General features: G+C 36.9%; 1 protein-coding gene across 1 annotated transcript; it reads right to left on the reverse strand.

Moving 5' to 3' along the window:
- Window positions 1–6,733: 6,733 nt before the first annotated feature.
- Window positions 6,734–9,794, reverse strand: LOC145958625 (uncharacterized). The gene is made up of 5 exons (XM_083076129.1): window positions 9,304–9,794; window positions 8,738–8,904; window positions 8,555–8,653; window positions 8,220–8,458; window positions 6,734–6,856 (listed from the first exon to the last, which is right to left on the reverse strand). The coding sequence occupies exons 1-5, from the start codon at window positions 9,792–9,794 to the stop codon at window positions 6,734–6,736; spliced, it is 1,119 nt and encodes a 372-aa protein (XP_082932255.1).
- Window positions 9,795–26,503: the final 16,709 nt, after the last annotated feature.

A 26,503-nucleotide genomic window follows, 5' to 3' on the forward strand; every position in this document is an offset into this window, starting at 1 on the left:
TTGCTTGCATGGGCCCGCTAGGATGAAAACCCAAAAAGGGCGTCCTAGGCAAAAGTTAGGGCAAAATAAAAAGCCTGCCAGTACAAGGGTACTAGGCAAAACAAAGGCAAATTTACCCCGTTAGGATACGTCCTAAGCAAAAGTTAGGGGCAAAAGAATAAGATGTAAAAGCAAAGCAAGCAACGATCGCTTAAACCGAAAACCGAAAGGCGGTTCAAGTGATTATCTTCTAGAAGCAAGCATCTTGCAGCATCTACACTCCTGGCTCAGGCCGAAGCAATTAGGGGAACGTAAAGAGCAACAATTACAGATATAATTGTTAAGCCCAATGTATATAGCCTACCCTGGCCAGCCATTCTTCAGAAATTTCCTTCTGTATATCTTTCTGTAAAAACACTTGTGAATATCAATAAAAATATCCATTTGTTTCTTTTCTTTCTTGACCATGTGATTATGCCTCTGAATTGGTTTTTCATAAAATTGTACGAAATTCCATTAATAATCGGTCAATAAAAGAAAATTGGAGGGGTTCCTGTAAAATCCATAATCTCCTGCATAAAGGCTCACAAAAATACTCCCTCGCGTCAATGACAGAAAGTCCTCCAAGAAGAAGAGGATAGGGAGAGCCACTCGCTTTTCTAAATAAATGAACAAAAGTAAAAAATTGTATTTCATTTGTGCATCACACACACATTAGTTGCACATTCAAAGACCTTATCATGAGGCAACCGCATAAAATAGAAAAATAGAAAATTGCTTGTGTATGACAGCAGCAAGCAAAATACAAAGATTCAGAAAATCAACAGCATCATACAGAATAACTGAGCCTGGAGAGGCTTGCCGAAAGAATACTCTCAAAATAACTGAGCCTGGAGAGGCTCGCCGAAATAATACTCTCTCAAAATAACTGAGCCTGGAGAGGCTCGCCGAAATAATACTCTCAGAATAATTGAGCCTGGAGAGGCTTGCCGAAACAATACTCCCACAGAATAATTGAGCCTGGAGAGGCTTGCCGAAATAATACTCCTACAAAATAACTGAGCCTGGAGAGGCTTGCCGAAATAATACTCTCTCATAAATCTAATTTCTTTAACACTTTTAATTTCTGTACAGCAAAAGCCAAAAACATAAAAAAGGCAAAATACAGAAAAAGCCAAAATCAGAAGAAAAGGCAAAATACAGAAAAAGCCGAAAATAAAAAAGGCAAGGATATAGAAAATCCAACAAACAATCTGTACCAAATAACTAAGCCTGGAGAGGCTTACCAAAATAATACTCCATATCCTCCACAGTATGCAGAATAACTGAGCCTGGAGAGGCTCGCAGAAATAATACTCCCCAGAGGGAACCTCAGCTCAAGCTCACGGGAAAATCCCCAGCGAGAGCTATCAAAGCAAGATCGACGCAATCCCCAATGGAAGTGCGATCATCCAAACAGTATATACAAGTCAAAAGACTTAACACTTCCTCAGTGGAAGATAGCTCTCCGACTCAAAGCGCTGAGCGAGGCTAAGCCTGTAGAGGCTTCCTAAATAATACTCTGGGATACAATAAGATCCCCAAATCCCCAATCGCCTACTCAAGAGGCATCCCTGCAAAAAGGAGAAGAAAATCAAAAATATCAATAAGTATTCCCCAAGTGGAATCCGGCTCTTAGCCAAACATCGAACGTCAAGCCGATACGCCTAACAGAAGAGGCTAATCAAAATCAACGACGAAATCCCCCAGCGGATAACAGCCTACACAGAGGCAACAAAATCCAAAAATTAAAAAGAGATACCCGAATAAGGATAAACCGGGATACTCCACCAACGTCAAAGGACGTCAGCCAAACATAAGGCATCGCTCAACTCGGAGAGAAAGAGCATCTGTGTCTATACCCCAAGGAGTCAGAAATTCCCCAAGGGTACCAACAATGCAATGCAAGTTGGGGCACAGGAACCTATGAATGACTGCACATCCCCTAGACGGATCCCTGCGTTATCCAGCCCTCAGTGGCACCAAAATCAAAATCAAACCGTCAAAGCAGCATCGTGGACTGTGGAGACAAAAATCATCTCAAATCCCTGGAGAGGGCAAACTCACATTGCCAATGTCGTCAAGAACACGGAGGCAGACCCTGGAGAGGGCAAACTCACCCTGGAGAGGGCAAGACTCACGCACAAGTCTGGAGAGGCGACGACTAATACTCACCCTGGAGAGGGCAAACTCACCCTGGAGAGGGCAAGACTCACGCACAAGTCTGGAGAGGCGACGACTAATACTCACCCCGGAGAGGGCAAACTCACCCCGGAGAGGGCAAACTCACCCTGGAGAGGGCAAACTCACCCTGGAGAGGGCAAGACTCACGCACAAGTCTGGAGAGGCGACGACTAATACTCACCCCGGAGAGGGCAAACTCACCCCGGAGAGGGCAAACTCACCCTGGAGAGGGCAAACTCACCCTGGAGAGGGCAAGACTCACGCACAAGTCTGGAGAGGCGACGATTAATACTCACCCTGGAGAGGGCAAGACTCACGAGGCGACGATTAATACTCACCCTGGAGAGGGCAAGACTCACGCTACCAAAGTGACTAGAAGCGCGGAGGTATGCACCAACCTGGAGAGGCTACTCAACAATTTTCCCACCTGAAGACACTACAAGTCGGAAGGATGGCACATCACCCGGACAATTGGGTCAACTCCTTTACTTGTCAGCCGGTACACCAAAAGACCGTTTGACTAAGTAAAGGGGGGGCAGCTGTAGACCCCTAAAATTGTCCGGGTCAGAAATAAAGCTTGAAGACTCTCGAAGACTGAAGGATAATCAGCCAGAAGGACTCCTCGAAGGCCCTAGGAGGGTTCTCTGTAGGTCCAGAGGTCTTAGAATAGTTTAAAATAAAGAAGTGGAGGGAAAAAGCCCAATACGGCCGTACTGAACTCAATACGGCCGTATTGAAGCTTCAATACGGCCATACTGAAGTCAGTACGACCGTATTGACACTTCAATACGACCGCTGCGAACTCAATACGGGCGTATTGAAATTTCTGACTTTCAATACGACCGTATTGAACCCCAATACGACCGTATTGAAGTTCAAAAATTTCAATACGGCCGTATTGGCCTTGTAGGCCGTACTGCGCCTATTCCCTATAAATATGACGTCAATTGGACGTCATTCCACACTTTTCAACATAGTTTGAACCCTCTCCTTGAGTATTCTGGGGTTTTTGAGCAGTGTTCTGCCCTAGAAATCACTCGGAGAGTTGATCCGACGAAGTTCTTGAGCCCCGAGCCATTTTGCTTGAGGATCGAACCTAGTCGAGGGGAAATCTCTTTGATTCCCTTAGTTAAAATTTTGTTCTAGGAGAGCGAGGAGCGGGCTTGTAGAGCGAGGGAACGCCAAAACGCTTCCCAGTTCATTTTTTATAAAAAGCACGCTTCAAGAGGTTTCCCTTCAATCCTTCCTTTTACTGCTTTCTGTGTGCATATTTAAACTGTCATCATGTAGATAGTCAATTCATAATTGTTTAGAATAAATAGGGGTAATTTAGTAATTTTACGCTGTTATTTTAGAAAATAATCTGTCATAGGGAACCCGAAAGGGGCGCTGTGGGGTGCTAACACCTTCCCCACGCGTAACCGACTCCCTTACCCAACTCTGGTTGTAGTGGCCAAAGTTGATTTTTAAATCAATTGCCTTATCCCTTTTTCCAATGTTTTGAGTAAAACATTGGTGGCGACTCCACGAACCCTCCTTTTATGAAAACCTCTAATCCATGGAGGGTCCCGCTTGGGATTAATATGGATTAGTAAGCCTTTTAATAAAATTGCTCGTTTGACGAGGTCTCAGTTTGAGAATAAGTCATTCTAGCAATCCACTATTTTTAAACAAATAAACGAGTCCAACCATCCTTCGCGAATGCCGAAAGCCCGTTTCGGGCCGGTGGCGACACTCCCATACCAAGTATGATCATCGCAGTTCCACCACATGGAAAACAAAAGGGTAAGCTAGAATTCAAAAATCAATAATACAAGTACAAAATAAAAATCTATACTACACATGCATCCCAAATCCTGTTCTTAAGGAACCTTTCATCTCAATCAATCATTCATTCATCAAACATGAAGTCAAACACCCTACTTGATCATGTCAATAATCATGCAGTAAATGCATTTCATGACAGATATCAATGCATATCAATCATCAAATGCGTCGTCACGCATACACCTAGGAGATCTCCATAACAATAGAGCTGTATAAGTGACATTCCATCCTACCGAAACCACCCCAACCGTTTTCACGCCCAAAGCGCCCGCTCGGTCACAGCTAAACAGGATATAATCCTCCCTCGGGTTTACTCGGATGATGTCACTTACACACTTGGAAGTCCAGATCCACCGTCAGGTATAGCACAGCTGGGTACGGGCTTACCACGACCTTGGCATGCATTAACCAAGTCAATTGTGGAGTTCGCCCACCGACTATCCGCAAGGTTCCACACACCTTCCCGAGTACTTGGTTAAGGGAATAACCCTCGACCTCATACCCCGCTCCAACACTAGCTAAGGACTTAGAGGAGACTCACCCAACCCAGTGGCCTATCTGAGCACCACTCTCCCAAATCCAGTGGCCTCCCAGAGCACCACTCTCATATATCAGTGGCCTATCCAAGCACCACTCTCAAGAGACTCTATGTGAGCTCTTCCAGTTAGAAAATATTTTTCCACTCCTCAAGTCCTAGGCTAGACTCATGCCATAGGCATCACATGCAATCATGCATCATACATCATAATGATCTGCCCACCATCATGATCAACAATCATACACATGTCATAAGACATCACATGCAATAATGCATCATTCATCATAAATGATCTATCCATCATTATGATCAATAAATATATTCATATTCAAACATTCATACGTATCATTACAAACATACATATGAATCATATCGCACCATACATACATATATGATCTAAAACTTTAACTTTAAGCATGCCTAAGCATCAATTTAAAACAATTATTTATAAATATAATTACGCTTGGCGCAGTCAGCTCGCACCTAGCCTAACACCAACCCAAGAGCTCTGAGCTCTTCCACGCCTGGCACACTCAACCTGCGCCCGGCCTAATCCCATTGAGTTTGTAAACTCACATACATCCTAAATAACAAACATTCTAGCTTCCCTTACCTGAAGATTGGCTTAGATAGCCAAAGACTGAACAAAAGTAGAATTTCCCCTCGAGGCTTAACTCGGAACTTCAGTCCTCCCAAAACAAGCTTTCTAATCTGAATTTCAAGAAAATACAGAAGGAGTTATTGATCTAGAGGAGAAAAGGAGTTAAACAGAGAAATTTGGGAGAGAAAGGAGCTCACTGACCCAGAGACCTTCTCTCTAGAATCAGAACTCCTCACAGCCCCCCCTCACCCCTATTTATAGGCAATCCGGAGAGGCCAGAACGGCCCGTACCGAGTTCGGAACGGGCCGTTCCGAACTCCCAATTCACACACAAAATCCACGCCCAGAATGGCCCGTTCTGAAAACAAAATGGCCCGTTCCGGGACTCATCCGGAACGACCCGTTCTCCCTCCGGAACGGCCCATTCTCCTTCCGGAACGGCCCGTTCTCCAACCAGAACGACCCGTTCTGGAATTTGGAACGGCCCGTTCTCCCTCCGGAACGGCCCGTTCCCAACCACGAATTTCAGTTTAATTTAATAGCTTGGAACGGCACGTTCTAGATTGGGAACGGCCCGTTCCGGGCTACTAAATCAGCCACCATTTTTTTTTTTAAACTATGTTACAATACTCCCCAACAAACAGGAATTTTCGTCCCCGAAAATAGGTCTACCTGAAGAGAGGAATGGATACTGTTCCTTGAACTGACTCTACACCTCCCAGGTAACCTCACCAGTAGCTGCATCCCAAACAATTCTCACCAAGCCGATGGATTTGCCACAAAGCTTCTTCAACTTGTGATTAACCACAGCTACCGATCTCTTCTCATAGGTCAAGTTCTCTCTAACTTGCACCTCATCCATCTCTACTACTTGACTCAGGTCTCTGATGTAGTTCCTTAACTGTGAAACGTGAAACACATGCTCTCCCTCTTCAAATTCTAGAGGTCTCCTCCTCCTATCAGCATAGGACTTTCATCAACTCTGGGTAACCCTCAACCTTTCCTGAATCTATCTCACCATCTCAGTAGTCTGAAGAACTAACTCTAGACCAACCACTACTGACTCACCCTCCTGATACCAACATAATGGAGTTCTACACCTCCTACCATACAAAGCCTTAAAAGGTGTCATGCCAATAATCAAGCGATAACTATTATTATAAATAAACTTTACCAATGGTAACACCTCTTCCCAGCTACCCAGATGATCCAACACATAAGCTCTCAAGAGATCCTCCATTGACTGAATTGTCCTCTCCGACTGACCATCTTTCTGTGGATGATAAACAGAGCTCAACCTCAACCTTGTTCCCAAAGCCTGGTGTAGAGTCTGGCAACCTGGAAGTAAACCTTGGATCTCTGTCAGAGATAATACTGGAAGGCACTCCATGCAACTGTACTATCTCCCTGATATACAACTGTGCAAGCCTCTCCAAGGACCACCTCTTGATAGGAAGAAAGTGCGCACACTTTGTCAACCTATCAACAATCACTCAGATAGAGTCATTGTTCCTAGCTGTCCTAGGCAACCGAACCACAAAGTCCTTAGTGACATTATCACACTTTCACTCGAAAATCTCCATCAGCACTAAGCTCAAAGCACTAAGCTCAAACCCAGCTGCCCTCTTAATACCAAGCAATCCCAAAATCCTCAATAATTCTAGATCTTGTAATTGCTTAGTTCCCACCTGTCTAAAGAACTCATTAGTTATGGTGATCATACCATAACTAATATGATCATGAACAACCACCATCTCTAGTCTCAAATATCTAAACTACTCAATCAGCTCCAACTCCTTAATCAACATAACTGACACATGAATGGATTTCCTACTCAATACATTCGCTACCACACTCGCCTTCCCAGGATGATACATCAACTTAAAATCAAAGTCCTTTAGGAATTCCATCCACCTTCTCTGCCTCATATTCAACTCCTTCTGATCATTAAATACCCTGAATATCGTACCATATAGATAGTGCCTCCATGACTTCAAGGCAAACACCGCAGATGCAAGCTCCAAATCATGAGTAGGATAATTTCTTTCATGAGTCTTAAGTTGCCTCGAAGCATACGCTACTACTCTCCCTTCCTGCATCAACATACAGCCCAACCCCTGGTGAGAAGCATCACAACACACATCAAAATACTCACAAGTGTCAAGTAATACCAAAGCTGGAGAAGTAGTCAATCACCCCTTCAATTCCTGAAAACTCTACTCACAAGCGTCCATCCAAACTAAAAGCTGATCTTTCCGAGTCAGTTAAGTCAAAGGCATTACTATTCGACAGAAACTCTTCATGAATCTCTTATAGTAACCCGTTAACCCAACAAAACTCCTAATCTCTGTAGCAATCATCGGACGCTCTCACTGAATCACAACCTCCACCTTGGCTGGATCTACTGCAATTCCCTCTGCCGATATCACATGCCCAAAAAAATTACACCTCGGACAACCAAAACTCACACTTGGACAGTTTGGCATACAACTGTCTCTCCCTCAACACCTCCAAAACCGACCTCAAATGCTCACGGTGATCCTCCAATGATCTAGAATACACAAAAATATCATCAATGAAGACCACCACAAATCTGTCCAAGAACGGTCTAAAGATCCTGTTCATGTAATCCATGAACACTGCTGGAGCATTAGTGACACCAAAAGGCATCACCACATACTCATAGTGGCCATACCTAGTCTTGAAAGCAGTCTTCGGTATGTCACTCTCCTTCACCCTGATCTGATGGTATCCAGATCTCAAATCAATCTTTGAAAACACTGAAGCTCCCCTCAGCTGATCCATCAAATCATCAATCCTCGGAAGTGGATACTTATTCTTTATCGTTAATTTATTCAGCTGCCGATAATCAACACACAAACGGGCCCTACCATCTTTCTTCTTCACTAACAGTACCGGGGCACCCCAAGGAGAAACACTGGGCCTCACCATCTGTTTCTCCAACAAATCCTCAATCTGTTTCTTCAGCTCTACCAACTCGGCTAGAGCCATCCTATAAGGAGCCACTGATACCGGTCCTGCACCTGGTACCAGATCAATGCTAAACTCAACATCACGCTTGGGTGGCAGTCCTGACACATCATCTGGAAACACCTCAGGAAATTCACTGACAATCTCGATCCCAGCGATAGCTCTCTCTGTCTCAATACTCAAAGCTGCAAACAAAATGAAGCACTTAGCCCCATCCCTCATCAACTGCTCAGCCTGACCTGCTGATACTAACACCTCATCCTCTAACTGAGGAAACACCAGCTCTCTCCGAGCACAATCTATAAGGATGTGATGGGCAGATAACCAATCCATCCCTAAGATTATGTCGATATCCACCATGGGCAACACAATCAGGTTCACTCGAAACCTCCTACCAGACACCTCTATCGGGCATCTCACACACATCTCCGACGTCACCACAGAAACTGAAGCCGGAGTAGACACAGAAAAAAAATCAACATGCAAGGAAGATACTGACAAATCCAATCTCTTTACACAATCAACAGAAATTAAAGAATTCGTGGCACCAGAATCGAACAAAAATAAAACATCCTCACCTGTTGCCTTCCCCTTTCCCTTCACCAAGTCTGATGAAGTGCAAGCCTCTGCACTTGACAATGCAAACACTCTCCTCGCAGCTGTAGGTCTGGGTGGCCTCGGGGCACTCCCAGATGAAGTCGGCAGTGTCTGATAATCTCTAGAGATGTGGCCTGGCCTACCACATCTAAAGCAAACATTCCCCGGAAGGGAATAATCTCTCACCATATGTGCTCCTCCACATCGATAGCACCGCACCGACTGTGCTCCGCCCTGAGGAGTAACAGGTCGAGGTCCCCTACTAACAGCTCCTCTCTGAAACTGTACAGGTCTGTCATAGGGTCCCCTCTGCTGGCCTCCCCTCCTGGACCCAGATGATCCCTCCTGAACTCTAGCAGCCTTATCGCTGCTACCACCACCCTCCAAACTCTCAACAGTCTTTGCCTTCTCAACCAAGGCAGGAAACTCCACTATGGACATGGGGACTATGACCCTCTTCAGCTCGTGTCTCAAACCCTCTGCAAACTTTCTACATCTCCAAGCCTCAGATATGGCCTGAGAGTAGAAACGAGCTAAATGCTCAAACCTCATAGCATACTCAGAAACAGACAAGCTCCCCTGATGTAATCTCATGAACTCTGCCTCCTTAGCGTATCTAACGCTATCCGGGAAATATTTCTCCAAAAAGACCCTCCTAAAGCAATCCCAATCAACAATCACACCCCTGCTCTCTAACATCTGCCTGGTGCCTCTCCACCAATACTCAGCCTCGCCCCCCAGCATGTAAATTGCATAAGCCAACTTTCTCTCATCAGAAGATCCCAAAACACTGAAAATCTTCTCCATGTCCCTCAACCACTGATCTGCCACATCAGGATCCGAATCCCCTCGGAACTGAGGAGGCTGACATCCTCTGAACTCTGCTAAATCTCTCCCCTCTTGAGAGACCACCGGTCTAGCTGCCTCAGCCGCAGCTCTAGCTGCCTCCATATGAGCAAAGTGAGCACTCTGCTGCTGCATCGTCATGGCTATCATCTCCATGGCCCTAGCAATCTGGTCATACTGGGGTCTCACCATACTACAAGAATTCAAACATCCTATTTAGTAACATAATACCCCCACTATTCACCAAAGGCTAGCACATATCAGAGATATGACACAACAGAAACCTAGAAGAATCACTCCCCACAGAGTATCCTAAAAGACTCGACCGGCTCTGATACCATAAAAGTGTAACGACCCGCCACGGTCTCTACACTTAGTGGAATCGCACTACAACTAGTTAACTAAGAGAATATTAAACTGGATAACACATACATACAGGCATAAATATAAAGATCAAAATAATTAAGTTTCTGTATATAAAATATAGCACCATATATGTACAGTCATCCCAAAATATTCCTTAGTGCCGGTCAAGCACTGACAAAAAGAATGTTACCCAAAATGGTAACTCAAAACACGAGACTCAGCTCCTCGTCTCGCAACGATCACCTCTACTCCCAAGCTATCCCTGACCTGCTCCCATACCAAGTATGATCATCGCAGTTCCACCACATGGAAAACAAAAGGGTAAGCTAGAATTCAAAAATTAATAATACAAGTACAGAATAAAAATCTATACTACACATGCATCCCAAATCCTGTTCTTAAGGAACCTTTCATCTCAATCAATCATTCATTCATCAAACATGAAGTCAAACACCCCACTTCATCATGTCAATAATCATGCAGTAAATGCATTTCATGACAGATATCAATGCATATCAATCATCAAATGCGTCGTCACGCATACACCTAGGAGATCTCCATAACAATAGAGCTGTATAAGTGACATTCCATCCTACCGAAACCACCCCAACCGTTTTCACGCCCAAAGCGCCCGCTCGGTCACAGCTAAACAGGATATAATCCTCCCTCGGGTTTACTCGGATGATGTCACTTACACACTTGGAAGTCCAGATCCACCGTCAGGTATAGCACAGCTGGGTACGGGCTTACCACGACCTTGGCATGCATTAACCAAGTCAATTGTGGAGTTCGCCCACCGACTATCCGCAAGGATCCACGCACCTTCCCGAGTACTTGGTTAAGGGAATAACCCTCGACCTCATACCCCGCTCCAACACTAGCTAAGGACTTAGAGGAGACTCACCCAACCCAGTGGCCTATCTGAGCACCACTCTCCCAAATCCAGTGGCCTCCCAGAGCACCACTCTCATATATCAGTGGCCTATCCAAGCACCACTCTCAAGAGACTCTATGTGAGCTCTTCCAGTTAGAAAATATTTTTCCACTCCTCAAGTCCTAGGCTAGACTCATGCCATAGGCATCACATGCAATCATGCATCATACATCATAATGATCTGCCCACCATCATGATCAACAATCATACACATGTCATAAGACATCACATGCAATAATGCATCATTCATCATAAATGATCTATCCATCATTATGATCAATAAATATATTCATATTCAAACATTCATACGTATCATTACAAACATACATATGAATCATATCGCACCATACATACATATATGATCTAAAACTTTAACTTTAAGCATGCCTAAGCATCAATTTAAAACAATTATTTATAAATATAATTACGCTTGGCGCAGTCAGCTCGCACCTAGCCTAACACCAACCCAAGAGCTCTGAGCTCTTCCACGCCTAGCACACTCAACCTGCGCCCGGCTTAATCCCATTGAGTTTGTAAACTCACATACATCCTAAATAACAAACATTCTAGCTTCCCTTACCTGAAGATTGGCTCAGATAGCCAAAGACTGAACAAAAGTAGAATTTCCCCTCGAGGCTTAACTCGGAACTTCAGTCCTCCCAAAACAAGCTTTCTAATCTGAATTTCAAGAAAATACAGAAGGAGTTATTGATCTAGAGGAGAAAAGGAGTTAACCAGAGAAATTTGGGAGAGAAAGGAGCTCACTGACCCAGAGACCTTCTCTCTATAACTTCTCTCTAGAATCAGAACTCCTCATGGCACCCCCTCACCCCTATTTATAGGCAATTCGGAGAGGCCAGAACGGCCCGTACCGAGTTCGGAACGGCCCGTTCCGAACTCCCAATTCACACACAAAATCCACGCCCAGAACGGCCCGTTCTGAAAACAAAACGGCCCGTTCCGGGACTCATCCGGAACGGCCCATTCTCCCTCCGGAACGGCCCATTCTCCTTCCGGAACGGCCCGTTATCCAACCAGAACGGCCCGTTCTGGAATTTGGAACGGCCCGTTCTCCCTCCGGAACGGCCCGTTCCCAACCACGAATTTCAGTTTAATTTAATAGCTTGGAACGGCCCGTTCTAGATTGGGAACGGCCCGTTCCGGGCTACTAAATCAGCCACCATTTTTTTTTAAACTATGTTACAGTTGTAGAACCGATGTAAACATGCTTACATTTTTTATTTAATTACACAAATGCCACTGCGTTCTTCTTTTACATCAGTTTTACTTAAACTGATGTAGATATGGCGATGTTGAATAGTATTTTTGTAGTAGTGATATTAAAAGTAACACATGAAGGCACTAATGATGATAAAAGATTTAGGAAAAACACTCTCACTCATGAATATGAATTATTTAGAATGAATCAAAATGAAAGCATACAAGACATGCAAAAGAGATTTACACATATAATTAATCATCTTGCATCTCTATGAAAAGTGTTTCCTAATGAAGATCTTATTAACAAAGTTTTGAGATGTTTGAGTAGGGAATGGCAACCAAAAGTAACTGCAATTGCTGAATCAAAAGATTTGACAACCATGTCTCTTGCCTCACTATTTGGAAAACTTCAAGAGCATGAAATGGAATTGATGAGACTAAGTCAAAATGAAGATAGTGACAAAAAGAAGAAAAGTATAGCACTTAAAGCATCTTCATCCTCTCATGAAGAAAATGAAAAATATGACAATATTGAGGAAGATGATGATGATGATGAAGATTTCAATCTCTTTGTAAAAAGATTCAACAAAATCCAAAGGAATAAAGAAAATAGAAGAAAATTCAACCTCAACATAAAGAAGAAAGGGGAAGAATCTTCTTTAACTCCAAGATGCTTTGAGTGTAATCAACTGAGGCATTTGAGGTTAGAATGTCCAACCTATAAAAGAAAAATGGAAAAATCCAACAAGAAATTAAAAGCTTCAAAGAAAAGAAAGGGAAGAAAGCTTATATCACTTGGGAAGAAAATGACAGATTCTACAAGTGACTATGAAAATGAAGTTGTGAATTTGGGACTCATGGCCAAATATTACGAAAGTGAAGAAGAGGTAACATCTTCTAACAATGATATCTCAATTTCATTTGATGAACTACAAGATGCATTCAATGATTTACATAAAGAATCCTTTAAACTTGCAAAATTAGTATCATCATATAAGAAAACAATTTCAAACTTGGAAAAAGAGATTTCGAAATTAAATAATGAATTAGATGATCTTAAAACCGAAATTAGGATAATAAGTTCTAAAGATGAAAATCAAAAGATTAAAAATAAGTTAGAAACAAATAAAATAAATCTTCAATGTTCAACATGCAATAGATTTAAAGAGGAAATAACCTAAGAAACACTCTTGTAAAATTTACTAGTAGAAGAAATAATTTAGATATAATATTAGGAAAAACAATGTGTATTTGATAAGGAAGGATTAGGATATAATCCTAAAAAACAACAAAAGAAATACAAAAATTTCTTCATACCCTCACAAGTTACTAGTTTTCCATTCACAACATGTTTTTATTGTGGTAAGAAAGGTCATAATTCATCAACATGCTATATTAGAAAGAATTTTAGCAATCTTAAGAATATGATTTGGATTCATAAAGGTTCTTTTGTTATTACTAACATTAAGGACCCAAAGAAAACTTGGGTACCAAAATCAATTCATTCTTTGTCTTGAAGGATTCCAAAGACCAAACTTGGTACATTGATAGTGAATGTTCCAAGCACATGATAGGAGATACTTTAAAATTCATTGACATTACTCCTAAGAAAAGTGGACATGTAACCTATGGAGACAACAACAAATAAAAATACTTGACATTGGAAAAATAGGTACAAATTTCTCAACCTCCATAGAAAATGCCTTGTGGATGTTCTTAAACATAGTTTATCAAGTGAGTCAATTATGTGATAAAGGTTTCTCTGTATCTTTTGATTCACAAAAAATGTCTTATTGAACATAAAAATTATGAACATGTTAAAATAATAGGATTTAGAGTAAACGATGTATACAAGATAAAATTAGAGAAAAATATGAGTCATTCTCAATGTCTTGAGTGAAGAAGATGAATCATGGTTATGGCATAAAAGAATTGCTCACATAAACATGGAAAACTTAAATAAATTAATCTCAAAAGATTTAGAAATAGGATTACCAAAAATTAAATTTGAGAAAAATAAACTTGGTGATGCATAACAATAGAGGAATCAATTCATGTTATATTTGATGAAACTAACCTTGTTTGTCCAAGAAAAGATATTATTGATGATATTGTAGAAAGCTTTGAAGACACTTATATTCATGAGCAAACTCAAGAGGACAAAGAAGATGAAGGAATGGAGGATTCTATAATTCAAGAGAATCAAACAAACATGATTCCTCATAGAGAGTTGAGAATCTCAAGAAATCATCCTCTTGAAAATATCATTGAAGACATATCAAAAGAGATAACTACTAGATACTCTCTCAAAGAAGCATGCAATAATTTGGCTTTTGTTTCTAAAATAGAAGTTAAAAACATTAATGAAGCCTTAAATGATAAACATTGGATAAATATTATGCAAGAAGAGTTAAATCAATTTGAGAGAAATCAAGTATGGAAACTAGTCCCTAGACCAAATAATCATCCAATTATTGGAACCAAATGGGTATTTAGAAATAAATTAAATGAACATGGTATAATTATAATAAACAAAGCTAGACTAGTTGTTAAAGGATATAATCAAGAAGAAGGAATAGAATATGAAGAAACATATGCACTTGTAGCAAGACTAGAAACCATTAGAATGTTAATAGCCTATGCATCTAAAATGAATTTCAAATTATATCAAATGGATGTCGAAAGTGCATTTCTAAATGGTTTTATTCAAGAAGAAGTAAATATTGAACAACCTTCTAGATTTGAAAACTCATAATTTCCAAACCATGTCTTTAAGTTGAAAAAGGATTTATATGGATTAAAACAAGCTCCTAGGGCATGGTATGAAAAGACTAAGCAAATTTCTTTTGGAAAAAAAATTTACAAGAGGAAAGGTTGATACAATATTATTTATCATAAGAAAAATGAATGACAACCTTTTAGTACAAATCTATGTTGATGATATTATTTTTGGAGCTACTAATGACTACTTGTGTAAGGAATTTTCAAATGATATGCAAAGTGAATTTGAAGTGTCCATGATGGGAGAACTAAATTTTTCTTTGGACTAGAAATAAGGCAAACCAAAATTGGAATTTTTATAAATCAAAGAAAATATTGTAAAAAATTACACAAAGGATTTGGAATGGAAAATGCTAAACCAATGGCGACACCTATGAGCACTACTTTCTACTTGGACAAAGATGAAGGTGGTAAATCCATCCATTTAAAATAATACAGAGGTATGATCAGATCCATTATCTATTTATCTGCAAGTAGGCCTGACATCATGTTTAGCTTAGTTAACATTGGTTAATATTTTGGCCCTGCTATTTACCTTTGGATAATTTTGTTATTATATTCTTTTTGATGTTGCCAAAGGGGGAGAGAAAGGAAAAGGATAAGGATCACAAAAGGAAAAAGATAAATAACATTTATCTTAATACTCTACTTGGCTTTTTGATGTTGGCAAAGGGGGAGAGATAGATAAGACCGCAAAGGAAAATGAAAATGATTATTTTTGTCTAACATTATTTTGACAAAAATATTCTTGATGCTCAACTTCACACTTATGTTTTATAATATAAACATTGATCTCTACAATATTTTTCAAAACATAAGTACAACTCCTTTTATAAAAATAAAAGTAACATCAATCAATGTTTTACTAAGGGGGAGTAATTTAAGTGGGAGTGATCAGAATATACTGTTTTATTTTTCTTCCCTTTACAGTGAATTGTCATCATCAAAAAGGGGGAGAATGTGGAAGAACATATGCTAAAGTTTTGATGATGCCAAAGCATTGAAGAAAATAAAGGTCAAGATAAAGCAAGCTGATCAAGAAGCAAGATCTCAAGTAATAACTAGATAAGTCTTGACTACTTAGCTTAATATGTAAAATGAACTTTTAGAATTTGCAAATTTTACCTGGCCATTAAAATAAGGATTTCAAGAAAACCTAAACTTAATCTTTTTGAATATAAGAATAAGTTGTTTGAAAAGAAAGCAAAAAGAGTATTCAAAAGATTAAACAAAAATATTTTTAACTGAAAAATAGAAGCTTTCTATATCTTAAGTTTTCATAAGCTAATTTTGGTATTATCAGTCTGGTAATCAATTACCAGTACATGTAATCGATTACCAGAGGATGAAAACTTCTCTGTTCAAAATTGAAATGTTAAACGTGCTACGGTAATCGATTACCAGTTCTTGTAATCAATTACCAGAAGATGAAACTTCAAAATTTGAATTTAAATTATACAATGTTTAAAACATTTTGAACTTAAATCGTTGTAATCGATTACCAAGTCTTGTAATCGATTACCAAAGCCTATTTTCTGAAAAATTATAGAAAGTTACAACTCTTCATGAAAAGACATAACCTAAGAAACAATTTTCTATAAATACCTATAATTTTTCAGAGAAACGTTACGAACTCTATTGTGAAAATCATTTACAAAAACTACTTGGTGATGGAATATCAATAAGGCCACGAAGCCCAAGGGGTGACATTTTGAAGGAGGCAAGAGGAATGGGTTAGACTTGAAAACCCATGAAGAGGAATAAGCCTACTTTTTGGGCCTTAACTATGTTTACTTCCAAATTTTACCTTAGGGGTATTTTAGGTATAGAATTTATTTTCTTTGTATTTCCAATTTTACCCTTGTATTTTGGGGTATTTTAGTCATAGGATTTATTTTCCTTGTATTTCCCATTTTGCCCTTGTATTATGGGGTAATTTAGATGCTTAGGACTTTAATTGGACTAGGGTGCATCCATTAGGAGGTGACGTATTTTTGGTGACCATTGGACCTATTTTTGGTGATAGAAAGGCTTAGGCCCAAGTGGAGGGCAAAGGTTGCATGGTCTTATCATGCACCTAGATATAGCCAATCTAAACCCAAAGATTCCATCCTTGGCCACCAAGTTGCATCTAGGGTTCATTTGCATTTCATTTGGAATGCATTTGCCTACTCCAAATGCAACCCTAGATGCCTCCCCTCCTATAAATACCCTAGGCTATGCATCATGTAAATACTTTGGATTATAGTGATATTGAGTGTGCATTCTTGCCTCATTGTCATTCTCCTTAGTCTTAGGAACTCCACGGCCCCTCCCTTCTCCTCCTCCCTAAACCACCGTGAGTGAGTGAGCTTGGCCTTCCTTGGTTGGCCTTCACCACCCTAGTGAAGTGAGCTAACCAAAAGGAGCATCACCTCCACCAAACACCTTCCCTTCACCTTGTGCGCCACCTTCAACCACCCTAAACACCAACCTTTCCATAGTTCTAGGTTGCCTTTGGCTAACCTCCTTCCATCTCCACCATAAAAGCAAAACCCTACTTAGGTCTCATCCTACACTTGGATGATACTACCTTGAGCAAACCATCTTCACCATCATCTATTTGTGCTTCCGCCAACATCACCTCCATTTTGGAGTCTCCCTTGTTGAACCAAGATCAAGGGCGTGCATGGAACTAAGCCACCTTCCATCAAGTGGTATCTAGAGCCATGGTTCTTCAAGGGTAAATGTTTCCTTTCCTTGTCTTTCCTTTGAGTCTTCCTTGTGCTCTATTTTTGTATTCGGTCATTTCACTTCTTCTCCTCTCTTGACCGAATATATTTTTGTGTGGTTCATGCTTGTTTTCCTTGAACCTTCCATGTTTTAGGTTCCATTGTTAGGTTGTCATATTTCTATGCTAGGTTGAGTATTACATGATCATGCATTTTTCTTTTTGAATCTACCTATTGTTTTGTCAATTTACTTCCTATATTTTGTTTTACACATTTTCCATGTATGTGCCAAACACCTTGCATGAAAACATGAAAAATACCATGATGCATACATCTTAAAGTGGGCGTGTCATATAGAATTCCTATCTAGGTCATTCATGCATGCTAATAGATTCTAGCATGTTCTATGTTGCCATGATTTTCCATGTGTGAACCTCCTTGCACATGCTAGAAAAACCGCCCATCTTTACCCTTGCATTTTCACTTGTTTAAGTTTATCTTTTGTTTGCCAAGAACCCTAAAAGAATCTAAGAGGTGCTGGACTTTTTGTGCTAAACAACTTGACCTAAATAGTACAAAACAAAATCCACTCAAAATATTCCCTAAGGACCTCTAAATTCACGCCACTTGTCTTGCTCCTATGCTACATATTTTTGACCTAATTTTGTGCCACCACAAGTGCAAAACCTAAGCAACTATTTGGGCTGAAAACTTAAAAAAAAAAAAAAAAAAAAATTGGACCCAAGGACATTTTAAAAGCCAATTGCCGTGACCAAAAGAACAAGAACAAAAAAAATCTTGGACAAAAAAAATACCTTGGACAAAAAGGACTTGTTGCTTGACTTGTGGACTTGGACCAAATTACCTTAGCATTGGAGTTGGAACTTGACCATTTTGGACTTATTTTGGGACTTATACCTTGGCTGGACCGAAATTACTAAAGGACTTAATCAAGTGAAACTTAAACACAAACCATTCTAGTGCCATTCTAGGTTTAATTCTTTTAAGTGCTAGCTTCTATTGATCGAGTCTTAATTTTTTTTTTTGCTTGTCTTTCCTTTGATCTCTTTTGTTTTGTCTCATCTTAATCAATCTGAGTTTAGCCTTTCATAATTAGCCTTTTCAGTTTTTATTTCTTTGGAACTCTTGCTCTTGGTTGTTCTCATTGACTTGTAGGTGAAGCACCTAACTAGCAAAGTAGCAATCCTTTGGTGGATTGAGTGGAGGAGTGAACCAAAACCCAACCTAGCCTTTGGAAGGGTTTTCACTAAACCAAAAGGAGAGTAAACACTTTGGAGAGGTACTAACACGTTTGCTATTTGTGAAGGAGCCAAAGAGAAGGAGTTTTGAAGACTTAAATTTCTTGCTTTCATTTTTTTACTTTGTTTTTTCTTGCTTTCGGCCTCTTTGTTTTAGGCCATTCTTCTTTCCCATTTGGTTTGTAATTTTTGGCCATTTTAAACCTCTACAACTTGGTTTTTAGTTCGTGTAGAGAAGGTGATTTGAAAACCTTCACTAGGACCTCGACTAGTGTCTGTTTTAAATTGCTTTCCATTGCATGCTTTATAGCTTTACTAGTATAATTGTTTAAGTTTTTATCCTTTGTTTCCAAAAACGTTTAGAAGGCTTAATTTTTGCCTACTAGGGGTGCGTGCACACACACACTTGGTAGTGTCAAAATTGTTTTGTAAGAAAAGTGGTAAGGGCTTAGTGATTCCTACTTAAGAGGGCTTGGTTATTAAGTGATTCTTTGTAGTCCACCTCCCCTTGAAGGTTCAATTTGTGCATTTAAGCCTTTCCTACTTATCTTGCACCTTTAAAAACTTTTTGTGAAAATCTTTTTATCACTCAATCTTTGTGAAAACCTTTTTAGCTCTTTGTGAAAATTTTGTGAAAACCTTTTTGATCAAAGATGAGTGAGCATTCTAGTGTTCATAGTCATAATTCGCGTAGTTCTAGATCTAGTTCTAGGGATGAACTTAGGCAAATAAAAGAGTACCTAAAAAGAAGTATAAAAAGAGAGGAAGAAGCAAGAAGAAAAGAAAAAGAGTTAGAAAAGAATAGTGAAGAAATAAAAGGGTTGCTTATTACCTTAGTTGAGAGGAAAGAAAATAGTGAATCCAAACATAGGGTTAACTCAACTAGGTATCAAAATCAAGAAAAGGAACTTAGAAAGAAAGAAAAGGTAAAGAAAAGTGTAGAAATAGTTAAAGAATGGTTAGAAAAAGAAACACAACCAACACCCTTAGAGAAGAGTAAGGAGGATAATATTTCCTCCAAAGGCCTTATGCTTGAAGAAAGTCATTTTCCCATTGAAAATGATTTAACAAAGACTTTCTTCATTCATCAAAACCTTAACTCTTTTTCTTATGATGCCACTAATCATGAAGTAGAGAATCAAAAACAAACTCTTTTTAAAGCAAACAAATCTCAACTTCAAGATTTGGTGAAGAAGAAGTGGACTTCACTTAATCTCACTTCTTGTGCTACTTCCTTGGTGGTGCCCAAGGAAAATAGCATTCCTTTGTGTAGGATTTTTCCTACCTTGGTTGTGTCAATAATGCACCCAACTTCAAAATTGAATAATTTGTTGGATACATCTCATGGTGTCTTATCTTCTAATTTTGATCTTGAAGGAAGTTCAAACTTATTTACACTTAACTTGGCTACTTCCCTACAAGACAAATTTAGATTATATGATTTTTCTAAACACATCTTAACACCTTTTTCTCTTACATATCCAACAAATAATGCAATAAAAAGTTGTCTAGGAAATTTTTTAGTGGTACTTTCTTTGTTTCCTAGCACATCTCTAGGACATTACCTTGTACACTTTAGGCAAGATATTTTAGTTTTTAGGACTCATATGTTAGTGTGCCATAGTTTTAGTCTTTTTACCTTTTTAGGTTTTAGTTATACACCTAGACTTCACTATGGGAAGGATCCTATCCTTAACATTAGTGCGTCTAGTCCTTTTAGTTTAGACAAGAATTTTAGGAGAATGTGTTATAGTTTTAGTGTTTCTAACTTTTTAGGTCTCATTTATCCATTTAGACTTTACAGTAGAGAGGATCTTATCCTTACTATTGGGGAGTCTAATCCTTTTCATTTAGACCATCTTTTTCGTAGGATACATTTTCCATTACTATCATATACTTTTACATCTAACGCTTATTTTTATGTTTTTGTTAATCAAAAAGCCCATCATGACGAACCTCTTGATTTGAGGTCAAATCCTTTTCAAGAGGGAGGGAATGATGGAATATCAATAAGGCCACGAAGCCCAAGGGGTGACATTTTGAAGGAGGCAAGAGGAATGGGTTAGACTTGAAAACCCATGAAGAGGAATAAGCCTACTTTTTGGGCCTTAACTATGTTTACTTCCAAATTTTACCTTAGGGGTATTTTAGGTATAGAATTTATTTTCTTTGTATTTCCAATTTTACCCTTGTATTTTGGGGTATTTTAGTCATAGGATTTATTTTCCTTGTATTTCCCATTTTGCCCTTGTATTATGGGGTAATTTAGATGCTTAGGACTTTAATTGGACTAGGGTGCATCCATTAGGAGGTGACGTATTTTTGGTGACCATTGGACCTATTTTTGGTGATAGAAAGGCTTAGGCCCAAGTGGAGGGCAAAGGTTGCATGGTCTTATCATGCACCTAGATATAGCCAATCTAAACCCAAAGATTCCATCCTTGGCCACCAAGTTGCATCTAGGGTTCATTTGCATTTCATTTGGAATGCATTTGCCTACTCCAAATGCAACCCTAGATGCCTCCCCTCCTATAAATACCCTAGGCTATGCATCATGTAAATACTTTGGATTATAGTGATATTGAGTGTGCATTCTTGCCTCATTGTCATTCTCCTTAGTCTTAGGAACTCCACGGCCCCTCCCTTCTCCTCCTCCCTAAACCACCGTGAGTGAGTGAGCTTGGCCTTCCTTGGTTGGCCTTCACCACCCTAGTGAAGTGAGCTAACCAAAAGGAGCATCACCTCCACCAAACACCTTCCCTTCACCTTGTGCGCCACCTTCAACCACCCTAAACACCAACCTTTCCATAGTTCTAGGTTGCCTTTGGCTAACCTCCTTCCATCTCCACCATAAAAGCAAAACCCTACTTAGGTCTCATCCTACACTTGGATGATACTACCTTGAGCAAACCATCTTCACCATCATCTATTTGTGCTTCCGCCAACATCACCTCCATTTTGGAGTCTCCCTTGTTGAACCAAGATCAAGGGCGTGCATGGAACTAAGCCACCTTCCATCACTTGGGCAAAGTCATTTGCAAAATCTCTTAAGAGTTCTTTAAGATCATCAAAGTGTAATATCTACTCTTCAAAGAGAGTCATTCTGTAAAACTCAATTGATCATTGGATATGTAAAGGAGAAAGAGTTTTTCTCCTTGTTGGTTTTTGAATCTCAACACAAGGAAAGGGAGTTCTGAGGTGTTGGAGGATTCAAGTCTTGTAAGGTTTACAAGAGTAGTGGAAATCTCAAGTGGGAGACTTGAGGACTATATGTAGGCAGGATTGGCCAAACTAGTCATGTTTGCAATTCTTCTTCCCTACACTTTTATTTATTTGTTATTTAATTGTGTTTGAGTTGTTCTACATCATCATTCTTTACATACAAATTTGTCTAAGGAAATAAATTGATAAGAAAGTAATTGGAAAAGTTTTTACAATAGGAAAATTTTGAAAACTTAATTCACCCTCCCCCCCCCCCTCTTAAGTTATACGAGGCTAAGTGACTAACATTTATGATGTTTTCTATAGCTTTTTTTCTTCTCATATGCTAACCAACTTTTATTTAATCTTTTGTCGATCTTCTTTTTTGTTAGTCTAGAGATGTGCTTATTTATATTTGAATGACTTGGATCTTTTTGGGGTACTTGTTAAGATGAGAAACCAATATTAAGGTGCATTTATGTTGAATCATTCATAACTGTAAGTTTAGGCCCATTTACCAATCTACCGAAAGTGAAAGAAGATTATTATGTTTATGGCTAATAAGTTGTCTTGGCAAAAACAATTTTTTTTTGCATGTCATTTTTTAATTTTTTTCCCGATATCCCTCTAATGGATAGAATGTGGATATTGTATTCAGGTTGGGAACACAACTTTGTCCATATTACATAGCATGGTGTTTGCACATTCAGATTTAGATGATGTTAGAGAGATTGTTACTCCAACTCCTATAGTAAAACGAATATTGTCAAGTGCACGCTACCTTCCTCATATTACACAGGTAATTTTAGAAATCATTCATTTGTTAATCAGCCATGTTGGGAAATATTGATATTTGTTATGATTTGCCTCTTAGTAGCATTTCTTTCTCGAAATTATTTTAGCTAGATTTTTGTATTATTGATTGTCTGAAGTCATTCTTAATTCAAGTTGTTTGATACACTACAAAAAAAAGTCAATTTAGCCACCGAAATAAGCGACCGATTTTTTTTCGTCGCTAATAGCGACATAATTAGCGACCGAATATGATTTGGTTGCAAATTTTAGTTAGCGACCAATTTAGCGACCGAATTTTTTAGTGGCAAATAATCGGTCGCTAAAATAATAATTGTTGATTAAAATAGCGACGGAACGGGTTTCAGTCGCTAAAAAAATAAAAAAATTATTATTTATAATAACTTTAGTGACCAAATTAAAATCGGTCGCTAAAAAAATAAAATATTATTATTTATAATAATTTTAGCGACCAAATTAAAATCGGTCACTAAAAAAATAAAAAAAAAATATTATTTATAATAATTTTAGCAACTAAATTAAAATCGGTCGCTAAAAAAATAAAATATTATTATTTATAATAATTTTAGCGACCAAATTAAAATCGGTCACTAAAAACATAAAAAAATATTAGTATTTATAATAATTTTAGCGACCAAATTAAAATTGGTGGCTAAAAAAATAAAAAAAAACTATTATTTATAATTATTTTAGCAACCAAATTAAAATCGGTCACTAAAAAAATAAAATAAAAAATTATTATTTATAATAATTTTAGCAATCAAATTAAAATCGGTCGCTAAAAAATAAAATATTATTATTTATAATAATTTTAGCGACCAAATTAAAATCGGTCGCTAAATGTAAATTTTTTAAAAAATTTAGAAATATATTTCTTTTAAATGAAAGCAAATATAAAAATATATAATATTATTTTTATAATGATAAAAATATTAATGATAAGAAATAAAAATCAATACCCTCCTAATAAAATTAATTTTTTTTAAAATAATACAAATTATATATATTAAAATAGATAATTAATATATCATGATGTATTAAAAAATGAGAAACATAATGCTATAAATGAAAATTAAATAATAATCTTTTTATTGAATCTTTTTTTTAAAAAAAATAGACTAATTTAAATAATAATTTATCTAGAAAATTTATTTATTTTTCTCTTGAGAAATTTATTTCTCTTTTACCATGCTTAATATTTTATTACATTATTAGATAATATGAAAATACATAATTTATTGTGCTTTCCAATTTTGTTAAGATAAATAAAATTCTTTTTATAAATCTTATTTTATTTTCATTATTATTTTCAAAATTGACTAAAACATCTAGTTTAATTGATATAAACATGTTAGTTCCATTAAATTAAAAATAATTGGCTTATATAAGGATTAATAAAAATTTATCAAACAAATCTAAAATTGATAAAATATAATTAATGTTCCATGAGTTTAATAAATAAAAATTATAAAATAAATTATATATATATATACACACCAATAACACATGAGATCAATTACTTAAAATATGTTATACCATCTATCTTCGATTATGCTCGTACTACTTTGGGGTAGATATCGTTTCTTTGAGGAGACAAGATTCTATTATTATATATGAATATTATCCCACCATGGGAAACTGATTCAACAACAACCATATTTTGAAATATTTTTATTTTGTTTAATGATAAATTAATTTTTAATATAAAAATATTTATTTAAAATATATCTAATTATACATATATATTTTAAAATTATATTAATTAAATATGTATATAATAGTTTATCTTAAAAATCAATTCATTTAGATATTATAAAATATTTTATTTTAAACATCTATGAAATAATACCTTGCTACTTATAAGTTATTTAAATATTTATAAATGAATATTACATTAACTCCATTGATTATTTTAATCCTTGTCTTTAATTTTATTATAAAAAATTATTTACCTAATATATTTTGAAATTATTTTCATGAATCTTATTTTATTTCAATTGTTATTTTAAAAGTTAGGCTTAATCATTCAATTCAATTGATATAATCGTGTTAGTTTCATTGTTTAAAAGCAATTGACTTATACAAAAATTAGTAAGAATTTGTGAAACAATTATAAAATGAAATATTTTTTAGTAATTTAAAAAAATTATTATCCTTTGATTTTAATTTACTCATAGATGTTCATAGTATTTAACTTATGATATATACACCTCTTTTTTATTACAATTACACCTGTTTTGTTTTAAAAGGCTAAAATTGCTGACACTAGAGCTCGAATCCACACACATACTTACGTGGAGAAAATCTTAAGTCTTCCCCCTTAACTAATTGGGCAAACCACCCACTGGTTCTTTAATTTTAATCAGTTTTTAATACATCACAATGCGTTTCCTTGCTTTTTTCTCTATCAAATAGAATATGTGACTGTTTTAACGAAATTTTTTTTATTCGCACATTTATTTTAAAGTTTCATGTTGAAATAAAATTCCAACACAAATTAACATATTTTATAACTAATATCTGATTTTAAACTTGATATGAAAATATTATGATATAACTTGATAAGATTTTAAATTAGTATTTTATTAATAGTTGATAATTAGAAAATAAAACAAGGATAAATACATTTTTTGAATTTTATATCTTAGATTTAAGATGAATAAATATATTAAGTTAATTAATAATTTATTTAAAATGTTAAAATTTAATTTATAAAAATAATATTTTAAAAGAGAAGTGTTATAATAACACATGTGTAACTTTTACTAAGTATTACATCGCTCAATAACTTTATATTAAATGTGAATTTTATAAATTCAACCGTTAGATTGAAAGTTTTTTACTCTTAGATCATATATACAAAATTTTATATGAATTGAAGATGATTTGATACTTCATTCTTGTAAAATAAAATTGACATAACATATACATTTCAAAATATATTAAAATATGGACACTTTGATTACCTTCAAGTTGTTGTTCAATTTTAACAAAACTTGATATAAACATATAAAGTAATATGAACTTTCAATTTAACGGTTGGATTTACAAAATTCACATTTAATATAAAGTTATTGAACAATGTAATACTTAGTAAAAGTTATACCAGTGTTATTATAACCCTTCTCATTTTAAAATATAAAAATTATTTTTTAAATTTTTAAATTTATAATAGATAATTTAAATTTTATCATAATATTAAATTTAAATAGAAATAAGTAGATTGTTAATTATAAAAGTAAGTATATATAAATAATTAAATATAATATAATTATTATTATTGGTAATATAATTATTAAATATATTATTATATTTTTATAACTGTTCGGATACACTGAAATGAGAGGGATCCAAAGATAGTATAAGTATGAGATTGTATATTTGAGGATGACTTAAATGAATTAATTTGTACTACCTATACTGACAATATGCATATGTCTTTCTGTAGCTTATCTCATAAGAACTCCACAGTTAAGCGTGCTTGACTTGGAGTAATATAGGGATGGGTGACCTTCTGGGAAGTTTCCCAAAAGTTGTGTAATTAAGGACAAAACATGCTGAAAAGTGAAGTATTGTGAAATAGAATCCTTGAGAGGCCAAATATGAGTATTTCGT

Source organism: Cajanus cajan, chromosome 6 (assembly GCF_000230855.2).
Source record: "Cajanus cajan strain Asha chromosome 6, NIPB_CcT2T_4, whole genome shotgun sequence".
In the NCBI taxonomy this organism is placed as follows: Eukaryota; Viridiplantae; Streptophyta; class Magnoliopsida; order Fabales; family Fabaceae; genus Cajanus; species Cajanus cajan.

Coding starts and splice junctions, on each gene's coding strand:
- LOC145958625 (XM_083076129.1), bottom strand. CDS start 9,794: ATGGTGAGACCCCAGTATGACCAGATTGCTAGGGCCATGGAGATGATA. Junction 8,905..9,303: donor GTTTCTGAGTATGCTATGAG/GTTTGAGCATTT, acceptor TGTTTGCTTTAG/ATGTGGTAGGCCAGGCCACA. Junction 8,459..8,554: donor ATGCCCGATAGAGGTGTCTG/GTAGGAGGTTTC, acceptor ACATCCTTATAG/ATTGTGCTCGGAGAGAGCTG.